A 23,784-nucleotide genomic window follows, 5' to 3' on the forward strand; every position below is an offset into this window, starting at 1 on the left:
TGGTAGAGTGGTCAGACAAAAGCCACTCCTCAGTAAAAGGCATAAGACAGCCTGCTTGGAGTTTGCCAAAAGGGACCTAAAGACTCTCAGACCATGAGAATCAAACTTCTCTGGTCTGATGAAACCAAGATTGAACTCTTTGGCCTGAATGCCAAGCGTCATGTCTTGAGGAAACCTGGCAGCATCCCAACGGTGAAACATGGTGGTGGCAGCATCATGCTGTGGGGAGTTTTTCAGCAGCAGGGACTGGGAGACTAATCACGATTGAGGAAAAGATGAACGGAGCGAAATACAGAGAGATCATTAATGATAAACCTGTTCCAGAGCGCTCAGGACCTCAGATTGTGCTGAAGGTTCACCTTCCAACAGGACAACGACCCTAAGCACACAGCCTAGACAAAGCAGAAGTGGCTTCGGGACAGGTCTCTGACTGTCCTTGAGTGGCCCAGCCAGAGCACAGACTACAACCCGATCCAACATCTCTGCAGAGACCTAAAAATGGCTGTGCAGCAACGCTCCCCATCCAACTGTAACAGTGTAGCTTCCGTCCTTCTCCTCGCCTCTACCTGGGCTCAAACCAGGGACCCTCTGCACACATCAGCAGCTGACTCCCACGAAGCATCGTTACCCATCGCTCCACAAAAGCCGCGGCCCTTGCAGAGCAAGGGGAACAACTACTTCAAGGTCTCAGAGCGAGTGACATCACCGATTGAAATGCTATTAGCACGCACCCCGCTAATTAGCTAAGCATTTCACATTTGTTACACTCACCCCCCTTTTGACCTCCTCCTTTTCCACAGCAACCAGTGATCCGGGTCAACAGCATCAATGTAACCGTATAGCTTCCATCCCTCTCCTCGCCCCTACCTGGGCTCGAACCAGGGACCCTCTGCACACATCAACAACTGACTCCCAAGAAGCATCATTACCCATCGCTCCACAAAAGCCGCGGCCCTTGCAGAGCAAGGGGAACAACTACTTCAAGGTCTCAGAGCGAGTGACGTCACCGATTCAAACGCTATTAGTGCGCACCCCGCTAACTAGCTAGCAATTTCACATCGGTTACACAACCTTATAGAGCTTGAGAGGATCTGCAGAGGAGAATGGGAGAAATTCCCCAAATACAGGTGTGCCAAGCTTGTAGCGTCATATCAAAGAAGACTCAAGGCTGTAATCGCTGCCAAAGTGCTTCTTCAAAGTACTGAGTAAAGAGTCTGAATACTTATGTAAATGTAATATTTCAGTATTTTTTATAAATGTGCTAAAAAAATTTAACCTGTTTTTGCTTTGTCATTATGGGGTATTTAATCACTTTTTAGAATAAGGCTGTAACGTCACAAAATTCAAGAGGTCTGAATACTTTCCGAATACACTATCTTTGAAGTGACTGGGTGTACGGATACACCGTCCAAAGTGTAATTAATAACTTCACTGTGCTCAAAGGGATAGTTCATTTTTACCCATCCACCAGTAGGTGCCCTTTGCGAGGCATTGGAAAACCTCCCTGGTCTTTGTGGTTGAATCTGCATGTGAAATTCATTGCTTGACTGACAGATAATTGTATATGTTGGGAACAGAGCTGAGGTGGTCATTAAAAAAATGTTAAATGTTAAAACACTATTGCACACAGAGTCCATGCAACTTATGTGGCTTGTTAAGCAAATGTTTACTCCTGAACTCATTTAGGCTTGCCATAACAAAGGGGTTGAATACTTTTTGACTTTATGACATTTCAGCTTTTCATTTTTAATTAATTTGTAAAAATAAGTCTACATATGTCTACAAAGAGTATTCCACTTTGACATTATGGGGTATTATGTCTAAGCCAGTGACACATCTAAATGTTAACGTATTTTAAATTCAGACCGTAACATAACAACATGTGGATAAAGAGAATACTTTCAGTAGGCAGAGAGAGGTGTATCATGGTTTAACACCTCCCCCTGGTGGAAATGGTAGGTAGGTCTGCACAAACATTAGGGTTGTTGTCAGGCTTTCATTTTCCCCTGTTGTGGCGAGGCACTGGACAGATCTAGAATCAGCTTCCCTTCCCTTATGGGCTCCCTTTTGTTATGGCTCGGTTCAATGCAGCGATCAAAGGGTGTGGTCCAGATATTCGTGTTATGTAGTGTGTTTCCATTGGGCCCTTCATGTTGATTCACCTTTACCTGACCCCCAAAATGTCAGACATAATACTGCAGCAGTAACACCTGTAACAGAAACCTCGTATCCTTCTCATGTTGTCTATGTTTGATGTAATATTAAGTATTGTAATATTAAAGTTCACCCAAAATTACAAAATGACATATTGGTTTCTGTAAGTAGTCTATGGACAAGGTATGACAGCAATCCATGCTTTGAGTTTGTTTATCTGACAACTGTCTCCAAAAGCTAATATCAGGGCTTGTATTGGATTTGTTCCACGAACGCTAAAAAATAAGCATTTGGAGACCGTGTCCAGGTAATCAAAACCACTGCTTTGTCTTATGTTGTCCATAGACTGCTTACAGGGTAAGGAAACCCATATTTGATGTATACCATCACCCTCATCATCTGTTATTAAAGAGATAATTTTGCAATTTCGGTGAACTAAATATGGGTTTCCTTGCCCTGTCTGAATATTTACGTAAATGTAATATTTCAGTCTTTTTTATAAATGTGCTAAAATTAGTTAATCTGTTTTTGCTTAGTCATTGTGTCATTATTTAATCACTTTTTAGAATAAAGCTGTAACGTAACAAAATTCAAGAGGTCTGAATACTTTCCAAATGCACTGTATATTTTAAGTGAAGGGAGCGTTAGATAATTGAGAGATTGATACAAAATGAATCTATTTCTCTGTAACACCCCCTTTCTCCACTCCTCCTCAGATATCAACATGGCGGGGGAACCCATGCCCAACAGACCCAGACGGCAAGGTTGATATAGATGAGACTTGTGACACTTTCCCCTTTTTACTCAATTCCTCTAAATTTCTCTGTAACATTCTTTGTTCTTCCTCAGACATCAACATGGCGGGTGAGCCCAAGCCCAACAGACCCAAAGGACTGAAGAGGTCTGCCGCTGGTCTCTACAGGTACATAGGAGAACCCTTTTTGGTTCTAGGTATAAAAAAAACGTTTTGGTTCCATGTAGAACCATTTTGGGTTCCACGTTTTGGTTCCATGTTGGGTTCCACCCTCTGTGGAAAGTGTTCTACATGAACCCAAAACGGAACCAACAAGTGTTCTTCAAAGGGTTCTCCTATTGGGACAGTTGAAGAACCCTTTTAGGTTCTAGACTGCACCTTTTTTTCTGAGTGTACTCTATAAGGTGTAAAGCGTAAATCATGTGCACAGACGCAGAGCCGCAATAGTCCGCCATTCTGTTGTGACATAGCTATGTGGCTCTGCGTACCTCCCCACAATTCCCAACCAGCTCTATTCATTTAAATGTGTTGACAGTTGGAGAAATTGCTTGAGCTGCGCTGAGAATTTGAAAAGTATGAAAGCCAACAGTTCAATATTCTAGAACACTGCTGTACGTATGCACACACATTTGGACTATTAAGGCTTCATGGAAAGGAGGGGGCAGGAATAAGGGGTCAATCTCAAGTCTCAATAGTTGCTGATAATTCCTTTACTCATTTCCTATCCTTCTTCTACACCGATCTGATAGAACTTGAGTGGGATTTTTGCCTTACTGCTTTGACCTGTCTTTTTTTCTGAGGTCAGTGCACATGAAGGAGAGGGATTTGGGAACTAAGGAGACTGTTGATGCTCATTGTCATTCCAGAACATTATAATGTTGTCTAGATATGTTTTTGTTTCTTTCAGTGGCTATGACTTTGATAATGACTACCACAGAGATGAATTCTATGACAGGTGAGTCGATTACACCTGTAAATACGCTTTCGGTGTAACTCTACATTGCACATCATCCAGCAATGAGAAAGAAAGAATAATTGTGCAATGGCAAACATTCACAGTAAAGTAAATAAAGAGATCATATTCTTTCATCAGTGACATTAATCGTTTTGCAATCTCTAAAAAAAACAGTCAGTGATGGCATTATAATGCAGTCATACAGACACAATTAATTTATTTTGTGAGGGTGCAAAACCATTAATGTCATTGATCAAAGACTATAAACTATATATTTACTTTCATGGGACTTTTTTTCTGAGCAGTGGAAGATGTTGTTGCCTTTTATTCTCAACTCATCATTACTGAAAGATGTCAAAACTTGTTCCCATAAGTAACGCTCACCCAGCTGTTAAGTCAAGCTTTTGTTTCACAACACGGCCTGTGCCGAGCAAACTTTGGCAGTGTCCGCCTCCTCTCTTGGCCGTCCCCATTACAGTGGCTATAGAAGCCCCGCTGGTGCTCTCCGCTGGATGCCTGTGTTCGCAGATGTCTGAACATAATATCCAGATGAGGAACACATTTCAGCCATCCAGAGGAGTTTATTTATACCCTCTCTGTGATGTCCAAATCTGAGTTACGGCTGTCAGAGGCTGCCTTTGACTGGGATCAATATATTACAGAGAGATACACCCAATAATTTAATCGCCCTTCTGCTTTCAAGTGATCTTCAAAACCCCTAGTCTTCATGGAGCCGCTGACGCAACCAACAAACTTGCTCTCTGTCTGGACGGCAGATATCGCTTTGAAGCCGAGGCAATAGCCTCAGCCTCTTACTGTATTTCATTCACAACACACCAGAGAAAGCTCATCGCGGAATAGTTTCCTCTAAATCCTTTTCAGAGGTAGGTTTATTTTTCTACTGAACAATGGACACACATACCCCTTAAAGACAATATAATAATCTCAAACTCCATAAGATGTATTCAACACCCCCAGTCCATGGTACTGTAGATACGTGTAAGAAGGTAGTGCTTTACCTCAGTTGGCCCTTTCAATGTTTCAGGCATGTCAATACCTTTTTAACGCCCTAGAGTCGATTGGTGCACTGGTGCATTAATCTAGGTAACATAATAAAAAAGATCCCCATCAAAATCCGTCAGTTCAAGCTAGAGATATTTTTTTGCGTTCAATCCACGTTATCCGCCAATGTTGCACTTCCACCGAAAATCGGTCTTTCTCATGAAAACGCCTGTAGCGTCGGAACAGTTTTACCTAAAAACCTATTATGGAAAGGGGAGACTCTCACGAACACCACGGTGGTCTCCGTTTTGCTTAACAAACTTCACAAGTGTCAGGGACTTGTCTGAAGTCGGTACCGTCAACGTGCCAACTTCTGTTTGTAGCGTCCAAACTATTTGAGCTAAACTTATGTGACCCCGATGTGGAAAGGGAAGTTTCTCAAAACACGGTGTTCTCGGTTTGGCTTTATGACCGTCACAAGTTTCACGTAACCCGTATGAAGGTAACCGGTACCGGTTTTAAAAAATGTATGGAAGTATGAAGGTAGTTTTGTGCCTACCCAAAAAAAGGGATTAAATACATGCAAAAAAAAAAATCTAGATTTATATTTCCTGAGCTTTCTTATATCTCGTAGATATAGGACAAACACTTCAAAATCTTGTTTTTCATTTCTTGACTGTCTTTTTTGCCATTTATGAATGTGTTATTCAATGTGTTTCTCTGGTCTGTAGTAAAGGCCAAATTCAATATTTTATAAAATAATTGTAAAATATTTTTGGGATACCTAAAGGAATTCTAAGTCTATAGTATAACCATCTAAAAACAATTCAATGTCAGTTTAGAACCCCCCGCCCCAACGGCATGAATTTTAAAGAATTAAGGACTGTTACCTCTGTACTGTCATAACTCAATACAGAATTGTACATGATCAATATCCATCCACCAAAGGCTGTGTACCCTCTCTCTTTCCCTCTGTAGGCTGTTGCCAGTGCCTCGCATAGTGCCAGTTAAGTGGCCTCACGTGGCCATGCCCCTGGTGCGTCAGGTCAAGTATTTGCCCGCCAAGCTGTTGGCACGCTCATCACTCCTCCCTAGCAGCACCAAGCAGAAGTGTAAGTTCCTGCAGGCGCTTTATATCAACAATTTACCCAATAAGACGTCTTCAAGCAAAGCTCTGAACTAAAATGGCTCGGTTGAACTTGAACGAATCCATAGCAATCTCTTTTCATCTACAATTTTATATTTGCTTTTAAACAGTAAATTCTAAGATGATTGGATATCATTTGTTGAGACGAGTACATGTCATTGTTTTGAGCAATCGCGCTTTGCAGTGTTGTTACCATATACAGCAATCTTCTCTTGATTCGGATCCATGCTGCAATGAATGTCTGGGTGGATCTCAAACTTAAATGACTCTTCTTTGCTGCCCCCCCCCCCCCCTCTCTCTTTATATCTCTATTCTGGTGTTGTCTGTTGAGCTCAGCGGTAAAATCCAACGAGCTACAGGTAATCAAATCAGAGCTGACTCGGATCAAGTTCAACATTGATGCGCTGCTCGGCCGAGTGGAACAGATCACAGAAGACAAACACTTTGCCGCGGGTGAGTTCCATCTCCATCAGGCCACAAGAAAAATATAACTCTACAGACTACAACCTTTACAGAGAGCACTCTTTATCAGGGTGGAGTCAACAAAAGGTAAAACAATTATGTGAAAACACCTTTACAGGAGGATAGAGGAAGTAGGGTAGAGAACTCAATTGAAGCCCCAAACACTGTGAATAATGGTAGGTCCTTGCAGCCAAATAGAACTTGAAGTGTGAGTTGAGGCCAGTTTAATACAGCATAATCAACCCCAAAAAGGGCCAAGATAGGCCCAATATAAACTCTTACAGAAGCAGCCAAGAAAATCAGACTGAGTCAATAACCTTAATTAGTGTAATATTAATTAATTTGTGTTATTATTACAAGGCTGCCTCTGGTATGCAGATTGTATAGTTTCCCACCCTCCCCTAATGGCCACTGTCCAGTAGGTGGCAGAATGACACAATCAGCCATTGATTATCTCCTTGGTGTGACCAAAGAAGAAAATCTATTTTTCTCTCTCCTGTATCCTGGTCACAGACTCTACTTTATTGCACCAACAGCCCCCACATTATTTTTCATATAATGTGAGACACCTTTATAAGCCCTTTTTCTAAATAAATTGACCACAGATCATATACTGTTAACAGTGAGGGTCAAACACTGTAAAGGTGCTGAGTCAGCGAGGTCCTGGCCTGCATCCCAAATGGCACCATATAAGGCACTACTTTTGACCAGAGCCCATTGGAATTAGGGTGCCATTTGGGACGAAGGCCTGTTATATGAACTGGCACTGGGTTTATGACCCTGTAGGCTGGGCCAGCTGTACTCCTCTCTTTCTCTCTCAAACACACACACACACACACACAGGTCATAAATCTCTAACCAGAGATTTAGGATCAGTATTCCCTTCCTAAATTTTGAAGCCAAACCGTATCGATGTGAAACACAACTAACCTTGGATCAGTTGTTTAGGGGTTTACTTCACGGAGCAGCTCTGAGTCCTAACTAATCATATGTATGTTTGTCAGTTATTAATCTGCTGTGTGTAACAGACTTTTGGTTTTCAAGTAGACTTGTCAATGATGTGTCTGTACAAATAGTACCTAGTTGAAGTGTTCTATTGAGAGCAGATGCAATACCTCAAGCTTTTTTTGGGACCCATTAAATCACATTGCGAAACAGTGGAGAAAATATACCAGAAACAGATTTTTGTTCACTTGACTCACTGGTTTCTTGACTTTAGCACATGAAATGTTTAATGTACAACCTACAAAAGTAGCCCCAGAGGTTAAGGCGCATGTGGGAAGTGAGAATGTTTTCTGGTTTTCTAGAATGGCTTTACTTTCTCAGGCGTACTAATTCAAATACACATTTCAATATCTCACCATTGGGATTTGCTCAGCATATCACTGACGGCTCGAAGAACCAATCGCACATCATCTGTTGGAGGCAGACCGGTTGAGTGAGCAAATGAGGTGAGCTTCTCGCCTCCTTATAAGGCGCCACTACCCCCTCCTCTGGTCATTCTCACCTCTTCCTTGTGGAAGAGATCACTACTCTCCTGAAGCTCTCCTCAACAAAACTAAATGGCTGTCTTCCTACTGAACTGTTCTCAGGGGAACCGTGAGGTTAACATTGCCAAATGTAGGACCTCTGCTCCTGTCGATAGTGTTGCTAACCACACTAGCATTCCTACCTGCACATACAGTTGCATAAGAAAGGATAGATAACTCAGAAACGAGTTGCCTACCTGCCCAGATAGTAGTATGGCAAGCTCCATTCTCTCATTTAGTTCAACCTACATTCATGCGTTTGATTTGACTGACCAGTTTAGCCTCACGGCATTACGGTCGTGGGAGACTTTAAACCGAAGTCGAACAACGCACCCATCGCCTAGCACTGTGTTAGCTATAGCTTACCCTAGCCTAACGAGGTGCTTGCTAACTAGCTAATGCCTACAATAGCTTCACGGCTATAGCGTTCATACACTATGCTCACTTCAGCTATCCAAACCGCTCGCGGTTGTGAGGCCGGTTGGACGTGCTGCTATGGTAGAGAAATTAACATTAAATTCTCTGGCAACAGCTCTAAAGGATATTCCTGCAGTCAGCATGCCAATTGCACGCTCTCTCGAAACTTGAGACATCTGTGGCATTGTATTGTGTGACAACTGCACATTTTAGTGGCCTTTTATTGTCCCCAGCACAAGGTGCACCTGTGTAATGAGCATGCTGTTTAATCAGCTTCTTGATATGCCACACCTGTCAGGTGGATGGATTATCTTGGCAAAGGAGAAATGCTCACTAACAGGGATGTAAACAAATTTGTGCACAAGATTTGAGAAGCTTTTTGTGCGTATAGAATTCTGGCATCTTTTATTTCAGCTCATGAAACCAACACTTTACATGTGACATTTATATTTTTGTTCAGTATATATCACTCTTTGTCCCCTTGAAACTAGGGACACAGGGCCATGTTAATTCGATAAAAGTGGCTCTCTGACGCCACCAGAGGGTGCCACCACACAACCTCAGGTGAGCGCAAATCACCAGCTTTTTCTCAAAGCAGAGAATTAACACGCTTTCACAGTTACTGCCTAAGTGCTGTCTACTATTACAAGGGGATACACACTTCAGTTTGCTATGAAATCACCCATTTTCTACCTGGTTGTATTATCAATAGCCAACGACCACTCGCTAAAAGTCGCCGCCTTGCGGCAGAAGTGTGACATGCGTAAGACAGAAGGCTAACACAGCATGCGCACAGCTTTTATCAAACTTTGTGTTCTGGTGGAAGTCCATTAATTTCAATGGAATTCAATCTGCGACTCATCTGCTGTACTAGTATTCAGACCCCTTGACTTTTTCCACATTTTGTTACGTTACAACCTTATTGTAAAATGTATTCAAGTAATTGTATTCCTCCTAAATCTACACACAATACCCTATAATAACAAAGCGAAAAGGTTTTTTGAAATTTTTGTAAATGTATTCAAAAAATAAAACATACCATATTTACATAAGTAAATTCAGACCCTTTGCTATGAGACTCGAAATTGAGCTCAGGTGCATCCTGTTTCCATTGATCGTCCCTGACGTTTCTACAACTTGATTTGAGTCCACTTGTGGTAAATTCAATTGATTGGACATGATTTGGAAAGGCACACACCTATCTATAATGTCCCACAGTTGACAGTGCATGTCAGAGCAAAAACCAAGCCATGAGGTTGAAGGAATTGTCCGTAGAGCTCCAAGATGGGATTGTTTCGAGGGGGAAGGGTACCAAAAAATGTCTGCTTAATTTTTTTATATTATTATTATTATGATATATATATATATATACACTGCTCCAAAAAATAAAGGGAACATTTAAACAACACAATGTAACTCCAAGTCAATCACACTTCTGTGAAATCAAACTGTCCACTTAGGAAGCAACACTGATTGACAATAAATTTCACATGCTGTTGTGCAAATGGAATAGACAAAAGGTGGAAATTATAGGCAATTAGCAAGACACCCCCAATAAAGGAGTGGTTCTGCAGGTGGTGACCACAGACCACTTCTCAGTTCCTATGCTTCCTGGCTGATGTTTTGGTCACTTTTGAATGCTGGCGGTGCTTTCACTCTAGTGGTAGCATGAGACGGAGTCTATAACCCACACAAGTGGCTCATGTAGTGCAGCTCATCCAGGATGGCACATCAATGCGAGCTGTGGCAAGAAGGTTTGCTGTGTCTGTCAGCGTAGTATCCAGAGCATGGAGGCGCTACCAGGAGACAGGCCAGTACATCAGGAGACGTGGAGGAGGCCGTAGGAGGGCAACAACCCAGCAGCAGGACCGCTACCTCCTCCTTTGTGCAAGGAGGAGCACTGCCAGAGCCCTGCAAAATGACCTCAAGCAGGCCACAAATGTGCTGGATAGGAGTGATGTCAGAGGTGACTGAAGGTGTTTCTGGGTATGAGGTCTAGGGTGGTGGGTGGCTTGAAAGGTGCTTTGCGTCAGATGTCTGGTAGCTTGAGTGGTGCTCGGGGTCGGCACCAGGATGTCCTCCTGTGGACATAGGCTCTTCCCAGACAGCAACCTCAAGCGTTCCCCTGTCCTCTTCTAGCTGGGTGTTCTCATCAAATCAAACTGTATTGGTCACATACAAGTGTTTAGCAGATGTTATTGCGGTTGTCGCAAAATTCTTGTTTCTAGCTCCGCCAGTGCAGTAATATCAAACAAGTAATATCTAACAATTAAACAGCATATACATCATATAACATATACCAACATCTTCCTCTCTCTCTTCCTGTCCTGTCTTGTCCCTACACCTGACTATCCCTGGCTGTCATATTCCCACTTGTGGGATGTGATTTTACAAATGGGTCAATGAATGACATGATTGGGAAGAAACGGCAAGAACAGTGGTTGCTGGCTGCAGCCCCAGTCCTCTTTCTTTCCTTCTCTGCCTTTTAAATGTTTAATCTTCTACAAAGTGACCAAAAAATAAATTACCTTAAGCACTTCTCTCTCCATTTTTCACACACACACACACACACACACACACACACACACACACACACACACACACACACACACACACACACACACACACACACACACACACCATAGCTTGTGGCTAGCTAGACTTGGCAACATGACAAGCTAACGTTAGCTAGCTAGCTAGAAATGTGGCCTATCTTAATTTTATAGCCTATTAACCAACCTGGCATCTTAACGTGTGCAACAAATTTCCATGCTGCATTTTTGGAATTCTGTTCATGGTATACATCAGAAGTTGTATAGAATATCGCAGGGTACACGGACAAAATGATTCTCTATGTTTTTGTGTTCTCTGGACTGTGAAGATGGAGCACGGATTGCGACAATTGCGTAAAATTTACAGTACGGCAACGTGTTGACGCAAGCTGTGTGCACACAGCGTAAGCCTTAAACTTCTGTCTGCTCCACAGACCCGGGCCCTGTAAAGGGCAGCCCCGTTGGTTCCTGCACCTAATCATTCCAGCTTCACAGTGGGGAGGGGGCAACATGCTGGCTTTAGGGGACCTAAACCCCCGACAATGCAGAAAACTGCCATACCCAGGTTAGGGCCCTGAACCAGGGTAGACCTGGAGGAAAACCGTATTTTTCTGCAGCCGCAGCAATGTTCTGCCCTCCCAACCCCTCTTGGGGTAGAAGGCTCAGCCAACCTACAGCCTAGCCCTAAGCGGTAGAGGAGGATAGTGTGCAAAGCCTACGGCGGATAGTGCACACTAGGATAGTGTGCAAAGCCAAAGCCTCTCTGGTTTAACGTGAGCCATTCTTCTCCGCCTCGCGGAGGCACGTCTGCACAAAAACACACCAAAAAAAACATACCCTGTGTAGCAGTGCACTTTCATGACATTGCTCACATCTGAAAATGGAGGAGATGCACTTTACCCCCAATTGCCATCCTCCCTTAGTCTCTCCCCTCGGCACCTTCTTAGGTTCCAGCCAGGGACAAAAGTCAGCATATGTCCGCACTCCCTCTCGTCTCTTCTGACATTTCTGACATGAGGAGCAGGATGACAGGTTGCCATTTGCCATCCTTCATGGCCCTCTTCCCATGCCTTGGGGCATTTTGCCTCCAACTGTCTTACACGCAAGCGAAAACAGTAGAACAGGCTCCGTCAGCTGCTCTCTCGCACAAAGCCCTGCTCGGTGACATGCTTGGTCCAAGAGGATCAAGCATGTTTTGCGAGAAAAACACTATGCTCATATGCCTTAGACACATTACAAGGTATCCCAATTAACTAGGAGACACTCTCTACCCCCCTGCGCCGCAGGTACACCCGGTCAACGGTGATGGCCTACGCCTTTTTTTCTCCCGTATGCCTAGCAACCCAGAGTGAGGTAACAAGCTTATCCCTCATCTTCGAGCCCCTGGCTGACCAGTGAGGCTGGTTGGCAGAGATCACTCCCCTGCTTTTACAACCAGTCCTGGTAGCTACCGTTACGCAGGGATCTTCTGACACAAGTGTACCTGGAGATTTGCCACCCTCGCCCGGTAGCCATGGCCATCTGGGCATGGCCTGTGAGAGGATGGATGTGACAGGCCTGACACTCAAGATCATTGACACGGGCCCCTTTACACGCTCACTTTATGGAAACAAGTGGTGCGTTTTTTGAGAAGTGGTGTGAACTACACAAATCCTTCCTTAAATGGTCTGTATCTGAGGTATTTATGCATTGATGATATCTACCAAAGGCAACAATGGGTATGCAAACCAGGTATTGAAAAATGATTTTTCGTATAGGGTGCCTTTCCTTCACTGCACGGGCCATTTGGGAACTGATTTTGATATATTTTACTTTTTACCCCTTTTTCGTGATATCCAATTGGTAGTTAGTCTTGTCCTATCACAGCAACTCCCGTACTGACTCGGGAGAGGCGAAGGTCGAGAGCCATGCGTCCTCCGAAAAAAGACCCTGCCAAGCCGCACTGCTTTTTGACACACTGCTCGCTTAACCCGGATGCCAGCCACACCAATGTGTCGGAGGAAACACCGTACAGCTGGCGACAGAAGTCAGCGTGCATGCGCCTGGCCCGCCACAGGAGTCGCTAGAGAGCGATTGGGACAAGGACATCCCGGCCGGCCAAACCCTCCCCTAATTCGGACGATGCTGGTCCAATTGTGCACCGCCTCGGGTCTCCCGGTTGCGGCCGGCTGCAACACACAGTTTGGGAACAAAATTAGAGTATACCCACTTCTCTAGACATCACTGCATAGGGCCGATGGAAAGACAGCAGTCCCACACAGCATGATGTTAAAGGATAAGGAGTCCATAAACTTGGAGATAATAAGCCAGTAGGTCCCAATCATAAGAATACAAAAACATAACAATTAAGCATTTTCCAATGAAAATGTACAACTATTTCTTCCCATTGCAAAAAACATTTCACGTTTAGCACACAATGTAACCGGTGACCTAAAGTATAAAGTGGAACTGACAGCATTTTAACTATTTTTCAGATATCAAACAAACAGACTCATATCAGTTTATGCTACCAAACCAACTTCAAATTTTATTGGTCACATACACATGTTTAGCAGATGTTATTGTGAGTGTAGCAAAATGCTTATGCTTCTAGATCCGACAGTGCAGCAGTATCTAACAATTCCACAACAAACCTAATACACACAATCTAGTAAAGGAATGGGATAAGAATATATAAGTATAAAATATAATGGTTGAGCAGTGACAGAGTGGCTAAGATGCAATAGATAGTAAAGGATACAGTATATACATATGAGATGAGTAATGCGAGATATGTAAACATTCTTAAAGTGGCATTATTAAAGTGACTAGTGTTCCATTAATTAAAGTGACCAATGATATCAAGTCTGTAGGTAGGCAGCTGCCCCTCTGTGCTAGTGGTGGCTGTTTAAAAATCTCTTAAGGATCAGGCCCTTCTTTTCAATTTCCGCCTCAAATGACATACCCAAATCTAACTGCCTGTAGCTCAGGACCTGAAGCAAGGATATGCATATTATTGATATCATTTGAATGGAAACACAAAATTAATGTAGGAGAACATAACCCAATAGATCTGGTAAAATATAGGTAGCCTAGTGGTTAGAGGGGCGGCAGGTAGCCTAGTGGTTATAGCGCTGGACTAGTAACCGAAAGGTTGCAAGATCAAATCCCCGAGCTGACAAGGTAGAATTCTGTCGTTCTGCCACTGAACAAGGCAGTTAACCCACTGTTCCTAGGCCATCATTGAAAATAATAATTTGTTCTTAACTGACTTGCCTAGTAAAATAAGTTTAAAATAAAAAAAAAACACAAGTTTTCTATTTTTGTTGCATCATCTTTGACATGAAAAGGAAAAGCCACACATTCAGCTAGGAAGTTGGATGTAATTTAGATGGTGTCCACAAGAGGGCAACAGTGTATGTGCAAAGTTTGACTGATAACTTCAAGAATGAGCAAGCTACATGACATTTAGTATGAAGTCACCCAGGTGTCCCTCACGATTTTCACAAATGTACCCAAGTGGCCGAATTGGTAATTTTTCAAGAACATAACTATAGAAAACATACAAAAATGCTATGCTAGTAAAAAATACAAGTTTACACACTCCCAGGAATGTCATACATGTAGCTTCCCTACATGTAGCTTCCCTACATAAAATGTACTAACAGGAGACATGACAAGAATGCTGATCCAATGTCTCCAAAGACAAATTAATTACTTAAAAATCATACAATGTGATTTTCTGGATTTTTGTTTTAGATTCCGTCTCTCACAGTTGAAGTGTACCTATGAAAAAAATTACAGACCTCTACATGCTTTGTAAGTAGGAAAACCTGCAAAATCGGCAGTGTATCAAATACTTGTTCTCCCCACTGTATATATATATATATATATATATATATATATCAAGTTCAATCAAGTTTATTTTATATAGCCCTTCGTACATCAGCTAATATCTCGAAGTGCTGTACAGAAACCCAGCTTAAAACCCCAAACAGCTAGTAATGCAGGTGTAGAAGCACGGTGGCTAGGAAAAACTCCCTAGAAAGGCCAAAACCTAGGAAGAAACCTAGAGAGGAACCAGGCTATGAGGGGTGGCCAGTCCTCTTCTGGCTGTGCCGGGTGGAGATTATAACAGAACTATGCCAAGATGTTCAAAAATGTTCATAAGTGACAAGCATGGTCAAATAATAATCATGAATAATTTTCAGTTGGCTTTTCATAGCCGATCATTAAGAGTTGAAAACAACAGGTCTGGGACAGGTGGCGGTTCCATAACTGCAGGCAGAGCAGTTGAAACTGGAATAGCAGCAAGGCCAGGCGGACTGGGGACAGCAAGGAGTCACAACGCCCGGTAGTCCCGACGTATGGTCCTAGGGCTCAGGTCCTCCGAGAGAAAGAAAGAGAGAAGGAGAAAATTAGAGAGAGCCAAGATTTTCAAAATGTTCATAAATGACAAGCATGGTCAAATAATAATCAGGTATAAATCTCAGTTGGCTTTTCATAGCCGATCATTAAGAGTTGAAAACAGCAGGTCAGGTCTATATGTACAGTATATCACAAAAGTGAGTACACCCCTCACATTTTTGTAAATATTTGAGTATATCTTTTCATGTGACAACACTGAAGAAATGACACTTTGCTACAATGTAAAGTAGTGAGTGTACAGCTTGTATAACAATGTAAATTTGCTGTCCCCTCAAAATAACTCAACACACAGCCATTAATGTCTAAACCTCTGGCAACAAAAGTAAGTACACCCCTAAGTGAAAATGTCCAAATTGGGCCCAAAGTGTCAATATTTTGTGTGGCCACCATCATTTTCCAGCACTGCCTTAACCCTCTTGGGCATGGAGTTCACCAGAGCTTCACAGGTTGCCACTGGAGTCCTCTTCCACTCCTCCATGACGACATCACGGAGCTGGTGGATGTTAGAGACCTTGCACTCCTCCACCTTCCGTTTGAGGATGCCCCACAGATGCTCAATCGGGTTTAGGTCTGGAGACATGCTTGGCCAGTCCATCACCTTTACCCTCAGCTTCTTTAGCAAGGCAGTGGTCGTCTTGGAGGTGTGTTTGGGGTCGTTATCATGTTGGAATACTGCCCTGCGGCCCAGTCTCCGAAGGGAGGGGATCATGCTCTGCTTCAGTATGTCACAGTACATGTTGGCATTCATGGTTCTCTCAATGAACTGTAGCTCCCCAGTGCCGGCAGCACTCATGCAGCCCCAGTCCATGACACTCCCACCACCATGCTTGACTGTAGGCAAGACACACTTGTCTTTGTACTCCTCACCTGGTTGCCGCCACACACGCTTGACACCATCTGAACCAAATAAGTTTATCTTGGTCTCATCAGACCACAGGACATGGTTCCAGTAATCCATGTCCTTAGTCTGCTTGTCTTCAGCAAACTGTTTGTGGGCTTTCTTGTGCATCATCTTTAGAAGAGGCTTCCTTCTGGGACGACAGCCATGCAGACCAATTTGATGCAGTGTACGGCGTATGGTCTGAGCACTGACAGGCTGACCCCCCACCCCTTCAACCTCTGCAGCAATGCTGGCAGCAATCATACGTCTATTTCCCAGAGACAACCTTTGGATATGACGCTGAGCACGTGCACTCAACTTCTTTGGTCGACCATGGCGAGGCCTGTTCTGAGTGGAACCTGTCCAGTTAAACCGCTGTATGGTCTTGGCCACCGTGTTGCAGCTCAGTTTCAGGGTCTTGGCAAGTTTCTTATAGCCCAGGCCATCTTTATGTAGAGCAACAATTATTTTTTTCAGATCCTCAGAGAGTTCTTTGCCATGAGGTGCCATGCTGAACTTCCAGTGACCAGTCAGTATGAGGGAGTGTGAGAGCGATGACACCAAATTTAACACACCTGCTCCCCATTCACACCTGAGACCTTGTAACACTAACGAGTCACATGACACCGGGGAGGGAAAATGGCTAATTGGGCCCAACTTGGACATTTTCACTTAGGGGTGTACTCACTTTTGTTGCCAGAGGTTTAGACATTAATGGCTGTGTGTTGAGTTATTTTGAGGGGACAGCAAATTTACACTGTTATACAAGCTGTACACTCACTACTTTACATTGTAGCAAAGTGTCATTTCTTCAGTGTTGTCACATGAAAAGATATACTCAAATATTTACAAAAATGTGAGGGGTGTACTCACTTGTGTGATATACTGTATATATAATAGCAATCAAAGAAAATATTTCAAAAATCTCTCAAATGAATACTATGCAACCATTGAAACAACTGCATTAGCTCGGATTTACGATATAAAGAATATAAATATAAATACTGGTATTTCACTTACCAGTCTAAGGTCGCATCCTCTCCTTTAGCTGTTGTCTAAACTATATTCACTAACTGAGTCCATGACACTTTCCCGGTAGATTTCTGCTAGAATATCATCCAAAATCTCTATACCTGGACTTTGATTTAGCTTTTCCAGTATTAGTATCCATATCTCACAGATTGGCATAACGCGCTTCGACATGCTCTTGCATAAATGGCCAAAGGCCACTTATTTGCGCGAGGTTAGCTGAAAGATTTTTCTTCACACAAAGGTGTTCCACTTACTCACGTAAAGCGCAGCTCATTGGCTATCTAGCTAGCTAGGTTTTAAAACGATAGGTGGTCATTGGACAAAGATACAGTCAATCAAGTGAACACCGCCCGTGTCATCGGCGCGCAATGATGTCGTGCCTTCCTGGCAAAAATTGGCTTAACAGTGGATATACTGAATGCAGAATGATATAGCAAAGGCTGGTTACTTTTTAGAGTGTCAGGAAATAAATACGAACATAACTTTGCTGGCTGAAACAACGTTTAGCGTTCGATTTTCACAGATTTCTTTCTTTGCAAGTTTAACGAGTGGAAATACAAAATTGATAGTTTATACTATATGGACCTTTTTAGAATATGAAAAACCAAACTACATTTTATCTCTGGGACCCTTAGGATGACAAATCGGAGCAAGATTTCAGAATGTAAGTAAATGATTTACTTACAGATGTGAATGTATCAAACCTGTCGCTGTGATGTGTTTTGTTATTGTGCACCCTCCTCAAACAATAGCTTGGTATTTTCTCGCTATAATAGCTACTGTAAATTTGATAATGTAGTTAGATTAACACGAATTGAAGCTTTCTGCCCATATAAGACACTTATATGTATGTTTAAAACGACGTTGTAGTCACATTATGCATATTGAGCAACAACTGTCCCATAGACGGGACACCAATCCATAAGAAGTTTTTAAACAATCTGATGGCCTTGAGATAGAAGCTGTGTTTCAATCTCTCTGTCCCAGCTTTGATGCACCTGTACTGACCTCGCCTTCTGGATGGAAGCGGGGTGAACAGACAGTGGCTCGGGTGGTTATTGTCCTTGATCTTTTTTGCCTTCCTGTGACATCAGGTGTTGTAGGTGTCCTGCAGGGCAGGTAGTTTGCCCCCGGTGATGCGTTGCACCACGCTTTGGAGAGCCCTACGGTTGTGAGCGGTGCAGTTTCCATACCAGGCGGTGATACAGCCCAACAGGATGCTCTCAATTGTGCACCTGTAAAAGTTAGCGAGGGTTTTTTGGTGACAAGCCCAATTTCTTCAGCCTCCTGAGGTTGAAGAGGCGCTATTGCGCCTTCTTCACTGCACTGTGTGTGCATGCACCATTTCAGTTTGTCGGTGATATGTACACCGAGGAACTTAAAACTTTCCACCTTCTCCACTGCTGTCCCATCGATGTGGATGGGGGGTGCTCCCTCTGCTGTTTCCTGAAGTCCACGATCATCTCTTTTGTTTTGCTGACATTGAGTGAGAGGTTACTTTCCTGACACCACACTCCGAGGGTCTGTCGTTGTTGGTAATCAAGCCTACCACTAGTGTGTCGTCTGCAAACTTGATGATTGAGTTGGAGGCGTGCATGGACACGCAGTCATGGGTGAACAGGGAGTACAGGAGGGGGTTGAGAACGCACCCTTGTGGGGCCCCAGTGTTGAGGATCAGCAGAGTGGAGATGTTGTTTCCTACCTTCACTACCTGGGGACGGCTCATCAGGAAGTCCAGGACCCAGTTGCACAGGGCGGGGTTGAGACCCAGGGTCTCAAGCTTAATGATGAGACTTATATTTCTCTCACTAACTTTAAACATCAGCTATCTGAGCAGCTAACCGATCGCTGCAGCTGTACATAGCCCATCTGTAAATATCCCAGCCAATCTACCTACCTCATCCCCATATTATTTTTTATTTACTTTCTGCTCTTTTGCACACCAGTATTTCTACTTGCACCATCATCATCTGCTCATCTATCACTCCAGTGTTAATTTGCTCAACTACTTCGCTACTATGGCCTATTTATTGCCCTACCTCCTCACGCCATTTGCACACACTGTATATAGACTTTCTTTTTTTTCTGTTGTGTTGCTTGACTGTACTCTTGTTTATTCCATGTGTAACTCTGTTGTTGTTTGTGTCGCACTGCTTTGCTTTATCTTGGCCAGGTCGCAGTTGTAAATGAGAACTTGTTCTCAACTAGATTACCTGGTTAAATAAAGGTGAAATATATATATTTTTTTAAATGATGAGTTTGGAGGGTACTATGGTGTTGAATGCTGAGCAGTAGTCAATGAACAGCATTCTTACATTGGTATTCCTCATCCAGATGGGATAAAGCAGTGTGAAGTGCAATGGCGGTTGCTAAAATAAGAATTTGTTCTTATTAACTGACTTGCCAAGTTAAATAAAGGTAAAAAAATAAAAATAAAAATATATATTTTTTAAATCACCTGTGGACCTATTGGGGCGGTAAGCAAATTGAAGTGGGTCTAGGGTGACAGGTAGGATGGAGGTGATATGATCCTTGACTAGTTTCTCAAAGCACTTCATGATGACAGAAATGTCTAGTCATTTAGTTCAGTTACCTTAGCTTTCTTGGGAACAGGAACAATGGTGGCCATTTTGAAGCATGTGGGGACAGCAGACTGGGATAGGGAGAGATTGAATATGTCCGTAAACACACCAGCCAGCTGGTCTGCGCATGCTCTGAGGACGCAGCTAGGGATGCCGTCTGGGCCGGCAGCCCTGTGAGGGTTAACACATTTAAATGTTTTACTCACCTCGGCCACGGAGAAGGAGAGTTTACAAAGCGCGAAAATAAGTTGTTTAATATGTCTGGAAGCAAGATGTCGATGTCCGGGGCCGGTTTTCTTTTTGTAATCCGTGATTGTCTGTAAAAGGTATTAAAAATAATATATATTTGACTCAACGTTCCGTGAGGTACGCTAAGGCATTGATGGATGCTGTTCAATGCATGATTCATATAATTCACCAATACATTTATTGGTATTCCAAAAAATATTGCTATCAGGTTGTAAATCACAGCTGGCTTGGTACATTGTTTGATGCCAACATTCGGGATGCACTGTTTCCGTTTCAATGACTCAATATTTTAAAATGGATCAATATAACTAAGGCTGGGAATGTCAATACAATCAAGCTAGCAAGGGCAATGATCACAAGTCAGTCATAGCATGGCTAATAGGCTAGCATATCTATTTGTGTAGCAAGCTAAAAACACGGAGTCTAAAGTTAGCTAAATAGGTAGCTGCTAGGAGGATGTCATGCCATTAGAGTGGGTGAGTGACTGACTTTTTCCACTCATCGTTTTTCGGGGGCTATACACAGCTAGAGGTGCAGGTGTCATTTCGTTAGCAGGCGATAACTTCAACGACTGTTATACAGTTAGCAAATCTCTTGTGTTTGCAAATTCACTCTGCCTATCTACTCCGATTTCAGAACACTCTTGTCTGAGTGCAGAACGCAGAACTGATGAATTAACGAACGTGCAACACCTGCTGAATATGACTGGTGTCAGTAAATGTTAAAGTGATAGTTAGTCAAGAACGCTCTACATAACATGTACTGTAAACAGCCTAACCAGCTCTGCTACCTACGGTGAGTAAAATGGTCAGAGTGAGGTGTTCTTTCATTTGTGTCTGGAAGTAGCTAGCTAGCAAGCTAGCCAACCTTAGCTAGTTAGCTGCGGTGCTTGGTTGGGACAAGCATGCATTGGCAGGCGAGCTGCAGAAGGAAGAGGAGATTACAATTCCCCATCGTTATCAGTGCAATTTTGACGGCCTACTAGCTGAAAAAGTTTGACAGGATTTTTCTAATGTTCCTTCGTTCGATATTAGCTCATCTTGCCCTGGCTTGCATTAGTTGTTGATCTTGTTGTTGATGTGCATAACTGAGGGAGAGAGAGCCTACCTTTTCTCATGGTTGTTTGATCAATAGGATTGTAAAGTTCCCAAATGTAAGAGGACTCCCGTGGTGTTTTACATGGCTTTTGGCGTTCCAATGATCTGAAGTTGTGATGTTGCAACTGATGGCAGGTCCGTGTGGCAAATGGCTTATTTGTATAAAGGTGTACTTTAGCTCTGATTCGCTATAGTGCACCAGTCTGTCCTGAACAAAACAGATGTTTTTATTCAGTTTTATTTACTGCAGTGTCTATTAATTGTCCAAATGCAAATACCTTAGTATACGTAAATACCAAACATTCTAAGAAATGTGAAAATGAACATATCTAAGTGGTCGCTTGTCAGAATTATTTTTTTAAAGTGTGATATAAAAATAAGTTTTTGCTTTGTCATTATGTAAAATTGTCGATTTGACGAGGAAAACATTTAATTTAATCCATTTAGAATAAGGCTGTAACAAAACAAATTGTGGAAATTGGGAAGTGGTCTGAATACTTTCCGAATGCACTGTTTATGAACAGATTGTAATAAGATTTCATGTTGCATTTCAAGTGAAACTCACAGCAATGTTTCACACACAAGTTCTGTCCAGCTAGCATGCTGTTGTTGTCGGGTAATTTGCAGCGGCTGCAGCAGGTTTTATCAAAGAGGATGTTGTTGCTAATTTGTTATATTCTCCCTTTTCAAGACTAACTTTCAACAGGAAGTTACGTTCAAATGATCATCATCATCTGGTGAGTGGAACTGTGTTTTTTACTGCAGCACGCTTGCTGTTGTTACCCATCTCTTTTAAAATAACTTGGACAGTGGGAAAACTACTGCTCACTATTGCGCATTGACCTGTTTGCCTTCAAGAAGGCAGAAGTTTCCATACATTTTTGTAAAAACGGTCCCACTCAATAAGTCAATGTAATTGGTTGATTACACTGTCACTCCAACATTTTGCCCTAATACAGTTGAATGGCAGATGCCTTTATCTAGCTTCTGATGGCCTCCTAGCCTTCTGATTTATCTCCTAGCCAAATCCTGATTGGATCTTTTTTCTCTTCAGTGTTAACCCTTTCCTTTCCAACAAAAACTGAAGAGATTAAATCGCATTATTGAAAAAAAATAATTAGCATTATTATAGTCATTATTTTATAAATAGTTAGCCCTTCTTTGAAGGCGTTGTGTTTTGGGTTAGTAATAATTTGTAGAGTGCCTCTATTTTCCCTCAGCATGCATTTTTTCACTATTCGAGTGTCTGAAGAATCCATATGTTCTGAAATATGAACACAGAAATACTGGACATTTTGAACTTTATTATGGTGGTGATTTGACCAAATTACACTCATGGTCTTGAATTGGACTTGCATTCTTCTGGTCTCGGTCTTGACTTTGTCTCAAACACAACACAATGCTGTACCGTCTGCCCTTATGCCTGCAAAGCGAGTAAGTGGGCTGCACGCCCTGTCATCCATGCCTACAGTTTGCCCTGGGATTCTCCTAGGTAATGGCCATATACCCTAGTGAGACATTGAAACAAGTATTTGAAATAGAATGTAGGGTTACTTGAGTAACCCTGGTTTTATCAGAATATGAGTAAGATGTCTCACCGCAATTCCCTGCTCGCAAGAGCAAGGAAGAGGCATGCTTGAGTGACGCCTTATAAGGAGGAGAGGGGCTCACCTCATTCGCTCCTCGACCGGTCTGTCTACAACAGACGATGTGTGATTGGTTCTTCGAGCTGTCAGTGATCCGCTAAACGAATCCCATAGTGAGACATCTCACTCATGTTCTCATAGAACCGGGGTTACGCAAGTAACCTTACGTTTCTTTAGCTAAGCTTCATAGCTACAGCTTTAGTGTCTATAATGTAAATACTTTTCTTTTCAGCCTAGGAGGCTTTGTAAAAAATGTAATAAAAAAGTACAACAGTTAGGAAAGATAGCGGTGACTACAGCTGCATTTTTTGTTTTCTTATTGAGAGGAGGTATGGTAGAACATTTTGGTAGTTGAGTCCTTAGGGGCATACATAGACATAACAAGAGCATGTATATTCATAGGCAGGCTGGGTGGGTTTCGAAACAGTAGTCACTTATTTTTACAGATGTATCACAAGTCACTTTTGCACCTTCAACATCTGTTTCATATGTGCTATTACTGTCAATATCGCTCCATATTTCCTTTGGAGAGACCTTATCATGTTTTTGGAGGGTTTTGTTAGCCAAGTGTAGCCTCACAGCCTACATGAGGCCTAACTACTGTACCTCACAGTAGCATAATATTGTTGCTGTAACTGCCATACCTGCTTTGTGTGTGTGTGTGTGTGTGTGTGTGTGTGTGTGTGTGTGTGTGTGTGTGTGTGTGTGTGTGTGTGTGTGTGTGTGTGTGTGTGTGTGTGTGTGTGTGTGTGTGTGTAGAGCTACGGAAGGCAGAGGAGAGCAGTAGCGAGGTGTCTCAAGACGAGTCATGCTCGGTCACAGAGGAGCTGGTAGACGAAACCCATAACAGTGATGTGGAGGACGGCACACCGGACGAGTGTGAAGATGACGACATGGTCAGTCTGTGTGTGGGTGCGTG

General features: G+C 42.8%; 1 protein-coding gene and 1 long non-coding RNA gene across 2 annotated transcripts in view; one reads left to right on the plus strand and one right to left on the minus strand.

Annotated features, from left to right (window-relative positions):
* The window catches only part of LOC129814823 (RNA-binding protein Raly-like), a 152,948-nt gene that overhangs the window by 118,102 nt on the left and 11,062 nt on the right, over window positions 1-23,784 (plus strand). The window contains exons 3-8 of the mRNA XM_055867884.1: window positions 2,871-2,918; window positions 3,004-3,076; window positions 3,816-3,863; window positions 5,814-5,977; window positions 6,349-6,465; window positions 23,625-23,761. Coding sequence (XP_055723859.1) covers window positions 2,871-2,918; window positions 3,004-3,076; window positions 3,816-3,863; window positions 5,814-5,977; window positions 6,349-6,465; window positions 23,625-23,761 — 587 coding nt within the window. The remainder of the gene's footprint in view (window positions 1-2,870; window positions 2,919-3,003; window positions 3,077-3,815; window positions 3,864-5,813; window positions 5,978-6,348; window positions 6,466-23,624; window positions 23,762-23,784) is intronic.
* LOC129814824 (uncharacterized) lies at window positions 13,469-17,840 on the minus strand. Its single transcript, XR_008753360.1, has 2 exons — window positions 17,280-17,840; window positions 13,469-15,338 (listed from the first exon to the last, which is right to left on the minus strand). It is a non-coding gene; the product is annotated as an uncharacterized LOC129814824 (long non-coding RNA).

Source organism: Salvelinus fontinalis, chromosome 18 (assembly GCF_029448725.1).
Source record: "Salvelinus fontinalis isolate EN_2023a chromosome 18, ASM2944872v1, whole genome shotgun sequence".
Taxonomy (NCBI): domain Eukaryota; kingdom Metazoa; phylum Chordata; class Actinopteri; order Salmoniformes; family Salmonidae; genus Salvelinus; species Salvelinus fontinalis.